The following is a 13,441-nucleotide window of genomic DNA, read 5'->3' as shown; positions in this document are numbered from 1 at the left end:
AAATTTGATTGTATTGTTGAGTTTGTTATATTTAAAACTTCTAAACCCATATAATGAACAACAGGAAGATCTCTAATATCCTTGTTAATCACCACCATAGTTGAATTTATAAATACAATTTTTTTATAAACTTTGATAAACGACTTTCCAGTCACATTAAGTACAGCTGTATACTGATAATAATCGACATCATTACAATATGATAAACAATTTCCAAATTGCATTGAATTTGTAGTTATTTGTGCTGAATCTGTTATTCCGTTTAAAGTCACAACACCTCCTTTGTAAACAATAAAGTTTGCTATTATATTGATTTTTGAATACATATTTAAAATCAAGTACGATTTTTCAATATCTACCTCAAACGAACCAATATCCATTTTAGAATTATCGTTCAGTGTTGCATGTGCTTCATTATAAAGAAATAAACCACTTAATTTATTTATTTTGGATGATGAGTTCATAATTAAGGTAGAATGATTTAAATCGAAATTATCAGTTGAAACAACTGTTGAATTATCATTCAGAATAAATTCAGAGTAATTTTGAAAATTTAAAAAATGTGATGTTTTAATGATCGCAAACTGATTCATAACAACCTTAACGTTATCATATGCATTAAATTGACCAAGAAAATATAAATATGAATTGTCTTGTATTATTAATTGAGAATAATTGGTCATTTGAACATATTCGTTTTGTGTCCAAGTTGATAACCCACGAAATATAGCACGGGAACGCTCCTGGAAATAAATTTTGTTGTCGGTTATTAAATGAGTATTGTCATTCATGATAAATTGTGATGTATCATAAAAATAAACATATTGTGTTAAATTCAGTTTTGAATTATTACTAAGAACAATTGCACTTTTACTTACACAAGTCACATTTCCCTTAATTTGAACATCTGCATTATATATCAGTTCGAACTTAATTATTAATGAAGATGCCATATTACCGATAACAATGTTGTTTGATGTTGTACACGTTTCAGAGACTGTAATTGGTGATAATATCGTATTTGAAAAACTGCAAGTCTGAGAAGTAACAATACATATAAAAATAATTAAAATTAAAAAATGGAGTGATGTAGTTTTTATGTACATATATATATATATGTTTATAATTAGTACTTTACAAAGTTCAAATTTTAAATATTATTGTTTTTATACAATATTATCAGACAAAAAAAATTATCTAAAAATCACTATTTAAACGTTTTAATCAAAACAAATAACACAAGTATGATAATTTATTAAAATTATATATTTAAATAAAATAAACAATTTTTAATCTTGGTAATCTTGATTTTATTTATATTTATATTGTGTTTTAATATAGAAAAACATTTAGTTTTGACCAAATATTTTATTTTAATGTTAATTCAGAGTACAAAAAAATATTGTTATTATTAATTAATTTAACTATATTTTAAAAAAAACGTTGCTACTCATTTTTAATGTATCTTGAACAACATAATCATTATTTTAACATTATCATGTTTAAACTAAAGTTTGGCAACATATAAAAATGGTCACCAAATCAAAATTAGAACTTTTCAATATTTATGAAATGTTATAATTTAAATTGCTTCTAATTGGTTAAAAACAATGAAAAACTAATTTTTTTATGTAATATGGTATTTTTGATTCAAAATATTATAAAAAAAATAAAAATTATAATTTTGTTTAAGTATTTTTTTATGTTGTTTTTTTCTTGATACCTTATTTACACAGAAAGAAGACAATTAATTGTTTACCTAAAAGATTTAAATGGTCAATTTTACATATTTTGATTTGTTATTTAACCCTTTCACGACTAAATATTTCCAAAAAGTAAACTCGTTTATATCTTATTCATTTGGCGTGTATATTATAGTGTAATAATGCATAAACTCTTTAAACGTTTTACAACTATAAAAAAAATTGTATTAAATAAAATTTTAAAGTCTGTTTATAAACATTATTTATTCCATTAACCTTATTTATTTTTATGTCAATTTTTAATGAAAATATTCCAACCTACAAAAAAGATAAACATAAAAAATATAATAAATATAATTATATAAAAACCATATAACCAATAACACAACTAATAACATAAATAATGGTTAACCCATTTGACCAATCATTTTAAAACATCTAAAAGTGAATAAATATAGTTGATTTAATAATATAATCGAACAAAATAACGGGAAAATAATTCTAACAACCCGAGTTTATTGGCATCACAGACTTGAAAAATTTCGCATTAACACGTTCAAAACAGAAACGTAATAATAATAAGTTTTTATTTTTTTCTTTTACCTAAACCCTTTTTTTGCCTTCATACACAAAACAAATTTTTGAAATTTTTTATTTATTTTTTTTATCGACTCAAATTTGAATTGTATATTTTATAGTCACACAAATAAACATGAATGAGTTTATTTGTGTTAAACAAGAACAAAGCATTAGAAAGAAAGATGGGGTCTAATGATATAATATATTTGGTTGTTTTTATATAAAAAGTATATTGTCATTTGATTGTAACGATATTGGTGTTTATATTGTCGTCATATTTGTTAATGTGACTATTTGACGTTGTTTGTCATAAAGTGGATTGACGATGTAGCGTTTTTTGTTTTAATGTCGTAACACAATAAAGTGATATGAAATTTCATCCAAAAAGATTATTTTTGATCAATCTTAGGTAATTGAGTTCTCATTTTTGAATTATTTTAAGTAAAATAAAACTGACTATTGGCCGGTTTGGGTTAGAAAGGGGTTTTGAAATAAAAAATAATAAAAAATGATTTGGACAATTTCCTTTTTACTTATTTTCTTCTTAAAAAAACTTTTGGGTTATGAAAGTGTTAAGGCACTTTAACTTTGCAACATTCTTATAAACTGATTAAAAAGTAAAGCGGCGTTTGCACAGCCAAGACCATATCACAAAAGCAAATTTTGCGTGACTAAAACTACGATTCGATGTTCGAGTCTATCAATCAAGTTGTTCTTGTTGTTTATAATTTATCTCATCGTCATCAATTTCTTTAATAAAAATGAAGTAGTTTGTTGTTAAATTCCCTTGTTGTTTGTACGCACTATGCTTTGTCTGCAAAAAAAATAAATTGATCAAACTGTTTATGTTTGTTTTGATTGAAAAAACTAAAATTTATAAATTTTATAAAATTTAAATTTATAATAAACAAAATAAATTTAAAAACAAAACTGAATAACTCAAATTATAACCTATTTTTGTCGATAAATAAGGTTAATAAAATAAATAATTAATAATTTTAATTTAATTTATATAGTAAATGTTTTGTAATTATTATGTGAAAACGTTGATATTGTATTGAATTTTAATGTTTATTACAAATAATAAAATACTTTTGTATTAGTTGCGCAAAACTGTGAACTTAAGTGTTTTCACTTAACAACTATATGTTGAATATAATATGTACATAAGATATATTTACAAATTATTTTTCTTAACTATCGTTAAATTTTAGAACAACATACAAAATAAATCTATTGTATTAAAACAACATCACTGCTTTTTTTCATAATTAAAATGGAAAAACCGTTTTAAAAAAATACTTAACATTATCACAACATCAGTATTATAATAGTTTGTATAACAAAATGTTAAATTTAAATTATTAAGTGTTAAACTTATAATTTGTAACCATACAAAATAATAAAAAGTGCAAACATATTATATATTATTATTGATACATTAAACCCAAACTTTAAAATACAACATTTAAACCATTAATCATCTCGTTTAGAATTACTTTTAGTTTACAAATTTAATAATATATCCATCTGTATGTGTGTTATTACAATCATATTTCTGGTATTAAAAACTTTAAATTGTGTATAATTTAAAGTTTATAATATTTGTTTCATAAATATTGTTTTGCGAGAATATTATGTCTCACAGCAATATACATATTGTTGTTAAGTCAATACCAACAAATTATAACAACTATTAACAACCAATATAACCAATTCAAAAATTGTTTTTTAATTCATCAATTATTCTTTTTTTTGAATAAATCTGCTCCATTAATTCTTTTAAAAATATCCATTGCATTTGCCGAGTTATCGATTTTGAATCTAACAGCTTTTACCTTTTCGCACTCACCAAAGCACTTTGTGGCAATAGTGTTGGATGACTGGAAATCCACTTGTGTTAGATTACTGCATCCTTCCCATGCATTCATTTCAATTTGTTTCACAGACGCAGGTATTACTAATTTGGTCAATGCTATACAACCCTGGAAACAAGATTCCCCCACAAAGGTGATACCATTTCCAATGTATATTTCTTCGACTTTTTCTGGATTTGAATAAAACCCCCACATAAGATATGCATCCCTTTGCATGAAAGTGCTTAAACAACTCCAATCTTTAAATGTGTTCTTCCCTAAGATTTTAACATTTTCTGCAAGAACAACAGTTGTTCTGTAAAAAATGTCTTTTGTGTGTTCTGTAGTAATTTCTTCTTGATTAATAAATAGTGTATATTTGTTTATTTTTTTCTCTAAATCGTTTTCATCCGAACAAGAAATCACAATTTGATTGTCATTTGTGGGTTCCAGTAAAGAGCCTTGAACACCTCCATCAACCAAAGTTCCATCAGAAAAAGAATTTTTCTTATGGATTTTTTCAATATAAGATTTCGCGTGTTGTTTATCCTGAGCAACTTGTATTACACTCTCTTTTATTTCTTTTTCTTCGTTTTGTAAAAAATCGTCATTACACTGATTTAATATAACTGAGTCAGTTTCATTGGTGTTATCTTCATTTTCTTTTTGTTCAATTTTTTCTTTTTCGTCTTGGTCTTCACAAGTTTCGTTTTCATCAAAATCACCTTCACCTTCATCGTCATCGTCATCTTCACTATAATTTTCTTTTAAACGTTCCATAATTTCTTTGTCATTAAAACAATCATCTTCTTCGGATGTTTGAAATATTTGATGTTTTTGGTTTTCCATTAGTGTTTTAAATGATTTAGCGAATGATTTTTACTTTTTTTTCAAAAGATAAAAATAAATTTTAATGAATTATAATATTATAATATTATAATATTATATTTATAATTATCTATTTTAATTCTTAGTAAATTATTTACTATTATTTAATTATAATGATAATAGTTTTAATTTTACTAATATATAACTATATTATTATTTTATAAATATTATAATTATATTTCAAATAGTTTCTTTATATTTTTTTTAAATGACACTTTCAAACTATTTAATAAAACTATATAAATATAAATAAAACCCATAATTAATTAAAATTGGCAAATAATATACACATAAGAAAAAAGAAAAAATGAATTAGACCGTACGACTAGGATCATTCTTAGAGTATGTCACTTTCTATGTAACAAATAGAATTCACAAAATAGGATGAAGACTTATCATTACTTTAGTGCCAAAGGGAGATACGCAGCAATGCACGATGAACTGCTTGTTGAGGGGTCGAGTGCGTGCACAACACTCTGAGATGAGAGGCACTGAAGTCTGTCTGACTATTTTTTAATATAATTTTGTTTGTTGTTATAAAAAATTGAATGTGTTAAAAGTTGTTGTGAACGCAATGAATAAATTGAATAAAACACCAGGGTTAAACCAAAATAACTGTATTATATTTAAATAATAAATAAAACTATAAAACTAATACAATTTTGATAAATATTTAAACCCTAAACACCAAATTATTAAAAACAAACACACTTAACATGACCACTCGTCTTGAGTTAATTTTTCTGATGGACGTTGTGACTCGTTTTAACACACAAGCCGACGTCTACGAATTTATGCAAATCAACAAGAAGTGTTTAGATGTCGTAAGTGCATTAAAGGTGAACCCGGACTTTGTCAATGAACCTTCGATGGAATGGTTCTTCAAACACTTTACTCCTGATACAATCAATTGCAGGCAATGGCATTAAATCAGCCGAATATATACGCGTCAGTCCATTGCATCAAATATCCGAATATTAATGAAATCATTCAAAACAAAACAGTAGATGAGAAAATGATGTTATTTGTTCTTAAGAAAGTGACTTGTTTACAGTTAAACGGGTATGACCCTCTAATAGGCGAAGAAGATTTGACGGCAAAGTTTTGTATTGCCCACGCGACGGAGTTCTCCAACTTACAGGAAGTCCGCGGCGACTTCGCTGAGGTTTTGAAGTTCTACAAAAATTACACGAACGACGGCAAAGAAATGAACGTCAACTTCCCAAAGACCGTTTCTTTGTTTTCGTGCAACGACAGGCCGATTGAAGCAACGATGGAGACGCGAACGAAAATTGAGGAATTTAAAAAATATCTTCGCATGAACGACGAGATGGCAATCACCGTCTTAATGAAGGAATTTCCAAAGGACAAAGACGTCTTTTTGAACATTGGGAGTGTCTTTAGGTTCATGTATTTACTTGCTGACACGCAGTATTGTAATGACTATAGTCGTTTTCATGGAGAAATCATGTGCTTGAATAACACACTCGACGTTCAAAACTCAACAAATTTGGAGATCTTTGAGGAGTTTCTTGAGAAGGCTGTTGTGTCGTCAATCACTCTTTATCTTACGTCTAAATCTGTTAAAAAGGAAATTGTAATTGAAATCCCAAAGATGGTCGAAACACTCGAGATCCGGTCACTCTTCCAAAGCGATGAGGAGGAAGATGATGAAGACGAAGAACAACAACAAGTCACTTTTAGCATCAATGGAAAACTCAGGAAATTTGTTGTGTCGAATTTCAATAACACGATCTTTAAAATCGACACCACTGACCTCAGAGAACTACAAATTGGAGAAGGAGGTAATATCAAAATTTTGGAGGTAAATGGGAAGCTCCCAACTTTTGAAAAACTGGAGGAAATCAGTGCGTTTTTTATGTCGAAAGTCCAAGTCGTTTTAAATACAAATACTTTGAAAAAAATCGACTTGTATATGTGCGACCATATTGTTGTTATTGGAAACATCCCGGAAAGGACACAAATCAAGTTGAATGGGATGTACTGCTGTATTTTACCGATAATGCCGATAACAAAGATGGACGTTTACATTGAAAATTCACAGGAAGTCTTCTTTTCAAATACAAAGACAATAGAAGACATCTACCCTCCTGTTACAACGGGAAATGATGGTGATAATTCTGATGATAATTCTTCAAGTAATTCTGACGATGAATTCAATGAAAATGTTAACAATTTACAACGACAAAATTCACTCACTTTAAATGACACAAAAATAGTTGCTCACAGCAGTGAAGATGATGAAAATGAAAATGAAGATGACGAAGAAGATGACGAAGACGAGGAAAATAGCGAAGAAGAAACTAATGTAATAACTCCGTGTTTTGCAGACACTGAGCACAACGACGTCACCAACGGCCAAATTCCATATGACGATTTTCTGTTCATCATGTCTTCTGTTGTCCAATTTCCGAATGATAATTTGAGTCAGTACGTCAGTGACTTGAAACAGTACATTTTCCCTCATGGATTCCAGACGCGGTCGAAGCGCATTTCCCTCATCAATAATAGAGTGACGAGACTTGTTACACCGCCAGAAGAGACATACGATGTTGTTATTATGGAACAATTTTATAGTGCAACGCAACCAACTCAAATGAAAGTCGTCACAGAAACCGGAGTTAAAGTCCTTCCAGCTCTGTTGAGATACTTTGAAATCAGTACAGAAGGAGTCTCCCTCTTCTCTTTTGGTCTGTGTATGAACGAGTTCATCGACACATTCATGACCGGAGATACAACACATGTCGGGTGGACTGATGGGTCCGTGGGGTATCACGGAGACGACGGATATCTCTTTAAAGGAGACGGAAACGGAAAGAAATATGGACCGGCTTTTGGAGTCACTAAGAATAAGACGAACGTCGTGGGATGCGCGTACGACATCACAAACCAAACCGTTTTCTTCACGTTTAATGGAAAGGCACTCAAAAGAATCAAATTCGAAACGGAGGAAAATATCGACGCAGTGATTGTACTTGAGAATTTTAAAACAATCAAAATTAATCAAGGAGAAGAAAAGTTCGTGTTTAATGTCGAGAAGGAAATTCAGAGAATGGAAAATGAGTTACTCGAAGTTTCAACACTCTTGGAACAAAAGAAAAAGAAATAAGTGAATGTTTAGGTATTTTTTAAATTATAAATAGAGTGATTGTGTAATACAAATATACACATGTTTTATAATTGTTGTTATATTTTATTTTCAGGAGCATTATTAACAAGACATGACAAGAAACAATTTAAATAATATATTTTATTGTTTTTGGGGTTTTAATATTGTACCCAATGACTTTTGTCTACACTTAACAATGACTATTTTGTGTTTATAAAGCATCATTTAAAAAGAAATAACCAGTAAAATAATATGGCACAATTATTTTTAATTATAAATAATACATTAAATAATATTTAAAGAGTTAAATTATTTTTTTTGGAATAATTTTCGAGAAATATATATCCGAATTGGTTCGTCATAGTAAATTTGTACAGCACAAGAAAAGACAAACACGACAAATGACATTTGTAAATAAAGAACCCATTTCACCAATTCCGTGTTATTTATATTAACTATATTTCTCTCGGCTAAGTATTGCATAAACGTATAATGTAATGCAAACAGTGGGTACGACACATTTCCACCAAATATCGCCAATTTTTTAATAACAGGATTTTGTATTTCGTGGTTAGTAGCCACAATGAGGACAAGTGGATACACAACACATACACACATTAAACAGTAAACATTATCAAGCATTCCATTTATATTTTGAACGTTTATTACAAAAGAAATAACAACAATCAAAACACAAATAAATGCACCAAACGGTATTTCTAGTTTCTTGTTGTACTTTTTCATCCACCATATTTGTAATTTTGAGATCAGAAATTCAAACACAATTCCATTCACATATGAAAATCCAGCACGTGTGAATCCAACAAACAATCCACTGTCATATAAACTATATCCCATATTAAAAGACATAGTTTCTTGCCAAAAACTAAATTTTAAAACATGAAGTTGACTCAAAACTAATAGTAAACAAAACACGACATCAACAAATATCATCAACACAATATGAATGTATTTTAAGAAAAATGCATATATCAAAGCATAAACGTATTCGTAAAAAATGGTCCACATGACTAAATTGGGATTAAATGTGTATCTGTAATTCCAATTTGGTATGGCAAAAGTGTTCAATAAAAAACACAGAACAAAATTACCGAAACTCAAACTGTAAAAGGAAGTATACGAGGTAAAAGCCATAATTGTACTGAACAATTGCATGGGGAAAAGTCGAACAGCTCGACGCAAAAGGAATTTAAATGGATTAAAAACATTCGGTTTTTGTGTTTGACATTTTTCAATCTTTTCATTTTTGCAATTGTTTTCAAATAACATTTTGTTTTCTATTTTAAGTGTAGTGTTGTCAGTTACATTTTCGTTTACCGTTTGAATGTCATTTTGATCTGTTTTATCGTTTATTTTATTACCATTTTCTTCACTGTTTACTTGAGAAGAGTTTTTTGAGTTTTCCGATGAAGACAAGTCAACTGTATCATTAATAACAATTTCCATGTTTTCATTTTTGAAAGAATTTGCCAAATTTTTGAATCGAAATAGTTGGTTTATTTTTTGCCAAAAGGTGTAAATAATTGATTTTAAAATACTTTGCGTTTTGACTATAAAGTTGTAGTCTTTTGTCCTTCTGTTTGTATAAGAGACAAAAAATCCAGATACTAGAAAGAAGAAATCAACTGCGAGGTAACTATGGCTAAAGAAATACTTTTTAGCAAAGGGATTGAATTCTGCGAAATGATATAACATTATCATAACAGAGCAAACACCTCTTAAAAGTGCAATAGTATTAAAAAATTGGTTTGTCGCTTTGTTTTGTTCAGGTTGTATTTTTTGTGGCATATCAATAGATTCAGAAGGTGTTGTATTAGAGACAATGTTTGGCATTGATTTTTAAGTGTTTATCATAAAAATTCAAACCAACAATTTAATAAATTGTATTTATCAACGAAATAATATTGAAAACAAATAAAAATAGTGTAGTTTATATTATTTTCATTTTATTGTTTATATTTATCTTTTTTTATATTTTTGCATCATTTTTGTCAACAAACAATGTTGGAAAGACTTGTTACATCGTTATGCCTTGTTTTTTTTAAAATAACTATATTTTTTAACCAAAAAAAGTTATGTTTTATCTTTTTTTTATTTTTATTTTATTAATTAAACTACTAATATTTATTAAGAAAACAATTTTTGGGTAACAACACAATTTGTTTTTTTGATAATTGTATTTGTTAATTAAGCAAACTCTTATAATTATTTTTAGCCTAAAACAAAGCAATTTTTCAAAAAAATAAAATTTCGAGTAGAATGTTTGTTTGTTTTTTTTTCCACCTTTTCAATATTTTTTGGTTTTAATTTTCGAACTATTTCATTATAATATTTAAAAAAAATAAAAAACCTTTACTAATGTTTTAAACATTATTAATTGTTTATTTAAAAATAATATTTTTTTAAACAATTTGATTATAAAAATGTGGTTAGAAATATAAAAATGACAAAACAATTTTATTTTTGTCATTTATCAATTTTTCTATAAACAATAGTTATTTTGTTGATTAATTATCTATTAAATTTGTAAATGAATCTATTTTAAATTTTTATAAAAAGTCTGTCTTACAGCTTTTTTGTTGAGAAAATTTATCTAATTGGAATGAAAGGACTTTATTTTTGTTTGTGAAAAAAATAGGTAAAAACAATTATTAAATGGCAAGTCAAAAACAAAAAAAAAGTTTAAAAAATCGCATTTATACCAATTTATATTTTTGGTTATCCAATTCATTGCGTATTTTGAATTAGATTGTGATAATGTAAAATTTGTAAACAGGGATATTGTAAATAGTTTTTAAAGCTATAATGATTGGTCTTGTAAGAATAATGATTTGATTTTTAATAACAGTTCTACATTAAAAAGTATTGTCTTCTAACTTAGCCTTAGCAAGTCAACTGAATCAACTTTTATGTGAAAATGTAAAAAATGGGTAAGTTTTTTCAAGATCACAGTTTATTTTAGAAACATTAAAAACAAACTCAAAAACAAGAAATCGATTAGTTTTCGCGCAAACTAATGGTCTTCATTTTTTAAAATTTCCACTTGTTCTAAATGGTCAACACTTGTTAAAAACGTGCATTAAAGTTTCCATTAAAACGCTTCGAAATTTAACAATCATTTATAATTCAAATTGGAAATTGACACACCGTTCTTAATTTAAGATCTTTTTAGTTAAAATACAATAAGAAAAAGGTGATTTGTTGTTTTTGTACATAAACAGAGATAAAATCTATCCAGTTATTATTTCGTAAAGTTAACTGATTAATTCAACAATTTGTTGTTGTTTTGTAATTTATATCATATATTATTAGTTAAAAAATAATATTTATCAATATGTATTGTGTTATAGTTAAAATGGAATTATCAATTTGATCAAACAAACATATTTTTCAGTAATGTGTATTAAAATATATAATATAAAAATAGGTAAAATAAAAATGAAAATATAATTGACTAGTTTTCTTCTTTTTTTCTTAATTGTTGTTATTAACAATAAATATATAAAGGTATATATAGAAAAAACTATCTATCCATATTTTTCATTTTAAATACATCAGAGTTAATTGCTCATTTTTATAAAACTTTGTCTATCTTCTCAAATTAACAAGTAAAAACATAAAATGATTTGATTCTAAACTGTTTTTGTGAAATATTAAAACACAATATATTTTTATAAAATAACAATTTATCTAAAACTTAATTAAAATAGAAAAGCCAGTACGAATGCCATGAACACTGAAAAAGTCACAGCAGAGTCTTTGGCGGTGTAATAAAAGCCGTCGATATCCGTGAAGCATTTGTCCATTTCTTTGTTGATGATATTTGATGGAGTTCCAGTACAGCTGTTAGATGCATCATAATCATTTTTCATAAATCTTCCATCTTTAATTTCCGTTTTTGTTGAAGTTGTTTCTGAAGTTTTTATACAGCCAGATTTAAGAAGCATTTCTATCGGTCTTGCTTCACTTTCTTTGATTTTGCAGTCTTTAGCATCAATGTATGAATAAACAACTACTGAATATTCTGGAAGGTTATCAACAAATGACTGACCATTCTCAAGATCAAAAGAACCCTCATCATGCCAATTACCACAAGTTGTTGATGTGTAACCTTTGGCTTTTTTGTCTTCTCTGACATATTTAGTATAAGTGTTGCCTCCAGTATAATAACACTTATCAAGAAGATAGACATTCATGTATTCATTATCCGTGGTCATAAGATATTCTGCTTGAGCTACAAATGCAATAAGAATGATGGAAATCATTTGATGTATATTTCATAATGACTCGAGTTTAAATAGTAATGTACACCTAATAATAACATGAATATTATTGTGAAAAATGGATATTTCATTCATTTAATTTCATATAAAAACAATAATTATTAAAATATTAAATAAAATTTTAATGCTTTTTCAATACCACTTCTATAAAACAAATTTAATATTGTGAATTGTGGTCATATTTTAAGATCCAAAAACATAAATTATTATATTAATAGAATGTTCTAATAATTAAACATTATTATTTTTTTAAATTAAAAATTCAAACATCACATTTGTCACATATAATCTTCATCTTTGTTTGAGTTGAGTATTTATAAATTATTATAAAATATACTATAAAATGTTATTTTATAATTATTTTGTTTGTGTGGTAAATAATCTATTTTAAACAACACAAGTCAAAGACTTAAAAACAATAAAATATAAACCATTGTTTTTTAAGTTTAAAATTTAATTATTTGAATATTAAATTACAAATTAAAAACTATTGATAATGACTCGAATTTTATAACATTTTAAAATAAATTATTTAATTTATTGTTATTTAATATTTATTGTTTGAATAATCAGTCTTTTGTTTTTATTGTTGAGCCAATGACTGACATTCAAAACAAGTATTTCAGTATGTTAGAATTTAAACTAACAATGATCAACACATAAACAATGTATATGAAAGATATAACATCAAATTTTTTCATTTTTCAATTTATTTGACATTCTAGATTAGTTTTAATAATAACAATTAAATACTAAAATTGTTATTCGAAAAGGGTTTTATAAACGAAAGTAGCATAATATTTTATAGAAAGCTAAGCAATTTGATTTTTTCATAATAAATATTTATTTATTTAAAAATTAATAAGAAAAAAATTAAATTACAGTCATGCGAAAAAGCTGTCGCGTTTGGAAAAACCTGTCTCGGGTGGTAATGAACTATTCTAGTACTATAAACAAATGATCTGAAATAGAAAATGTTAT

The 13,441-nt window shown here is 26.6% G+C and overlaps 4 protein-coding genes across 4 annotated transcripts; 1 reads left to right on the top strand and 3 right to left on the bottom strand.

The window, feature by feature from the left end:
- Positions 1 to 4,021: 4,021 nt before the first annotated feature.
- EIN_270230 (hypothetical protein) lies at positions 4,022 to 4,987 on the bottom strand (the record flags this gene model as incomplete). Its single annotated transcript, XM_004257860.1, has 1 exon — positions 4,022 to 4,987. One exon carries the CDS (start codon positions 4,985 to 4,987, stop codon positions 4,022 to 4,024), a length of 966 nt encoding a protein of 321 aa, XP_004257908.1.
- A 1,057-nt stretch (positions 4,988 to 6,044) lies between these two features.
- EIN_270220 (hypothetical protein) lies at positions 6,045 to 8,156 on the top strand (the record flags this gene model as incomplete). The annotated part of the gene is made up of 1 exon (XM_004257859.1): positions 6,045 to 8,156. The coding sequence occupies one exon, from the start codon at positions 6,045 to 6,047 to the stop codon at positions 8,154 to 8,156; it is 2,112 nt and encodes a 703-aa protein (XP_004257907.1).
- Positions 8,157 to 8,465: 309 nt separating this feature from the next.
- On the bottom strand, positions 8,466 to 10,010 carry EIN_270210 (hypothetical protein; the record flags this gene model as incomplete). Its single annotated transcript, XM_004257858.1, has 1 exon — positions 8,466 to 10,010. The coding sequence occupies one exon, from the start codon at positions 10,008 to 10,010 to the stop codon at positions 8,466 to 8,468; it is 1,545 nt and encodes a 514-aa protein (XP_004257906.1).
- Positions 10,011 to 11,878: 1,868 nt separating this feature from the next.
- On the bottom strand, positions 11,879 to 12,442 carry EIN_270200 (hypothetical protein; the record flags this gene model as incomplete). Its single annotated transcript, XM_004257857.1, has 1 exon — positions 11,879 to 12,442. The coding sequence occupies one exon, from the start codon at positions 12,440 to 12,442 to the stop codon at positions 11,879 to 11,881; it is 564 nt and encodes a 187-aa protein (XP_004257905.1).
- Between the last annotated feature and the right edge of the window lie 999 nt (positions 12,443 to 13,441).

The sequence above is a fragment of the Entamoeba invadens genome, assembly GCF_000330505.1.
Source record: "Entamoeba invadens IP1 unplaced genomic scaffold scaff_1105074726705, whole genome shotgun sequence".
Classification (NCBI taxonomy): Eukaryota; Evosea; order Mastigamoebida; family Endamoebidae; genus Entamoeba; species Entamoeba invadens.
The sequence above is the reverse complement of the archived record's forward strand: the minus strand, read 5'-3'. Positions and strand labels throughout refer to the sequence as shown.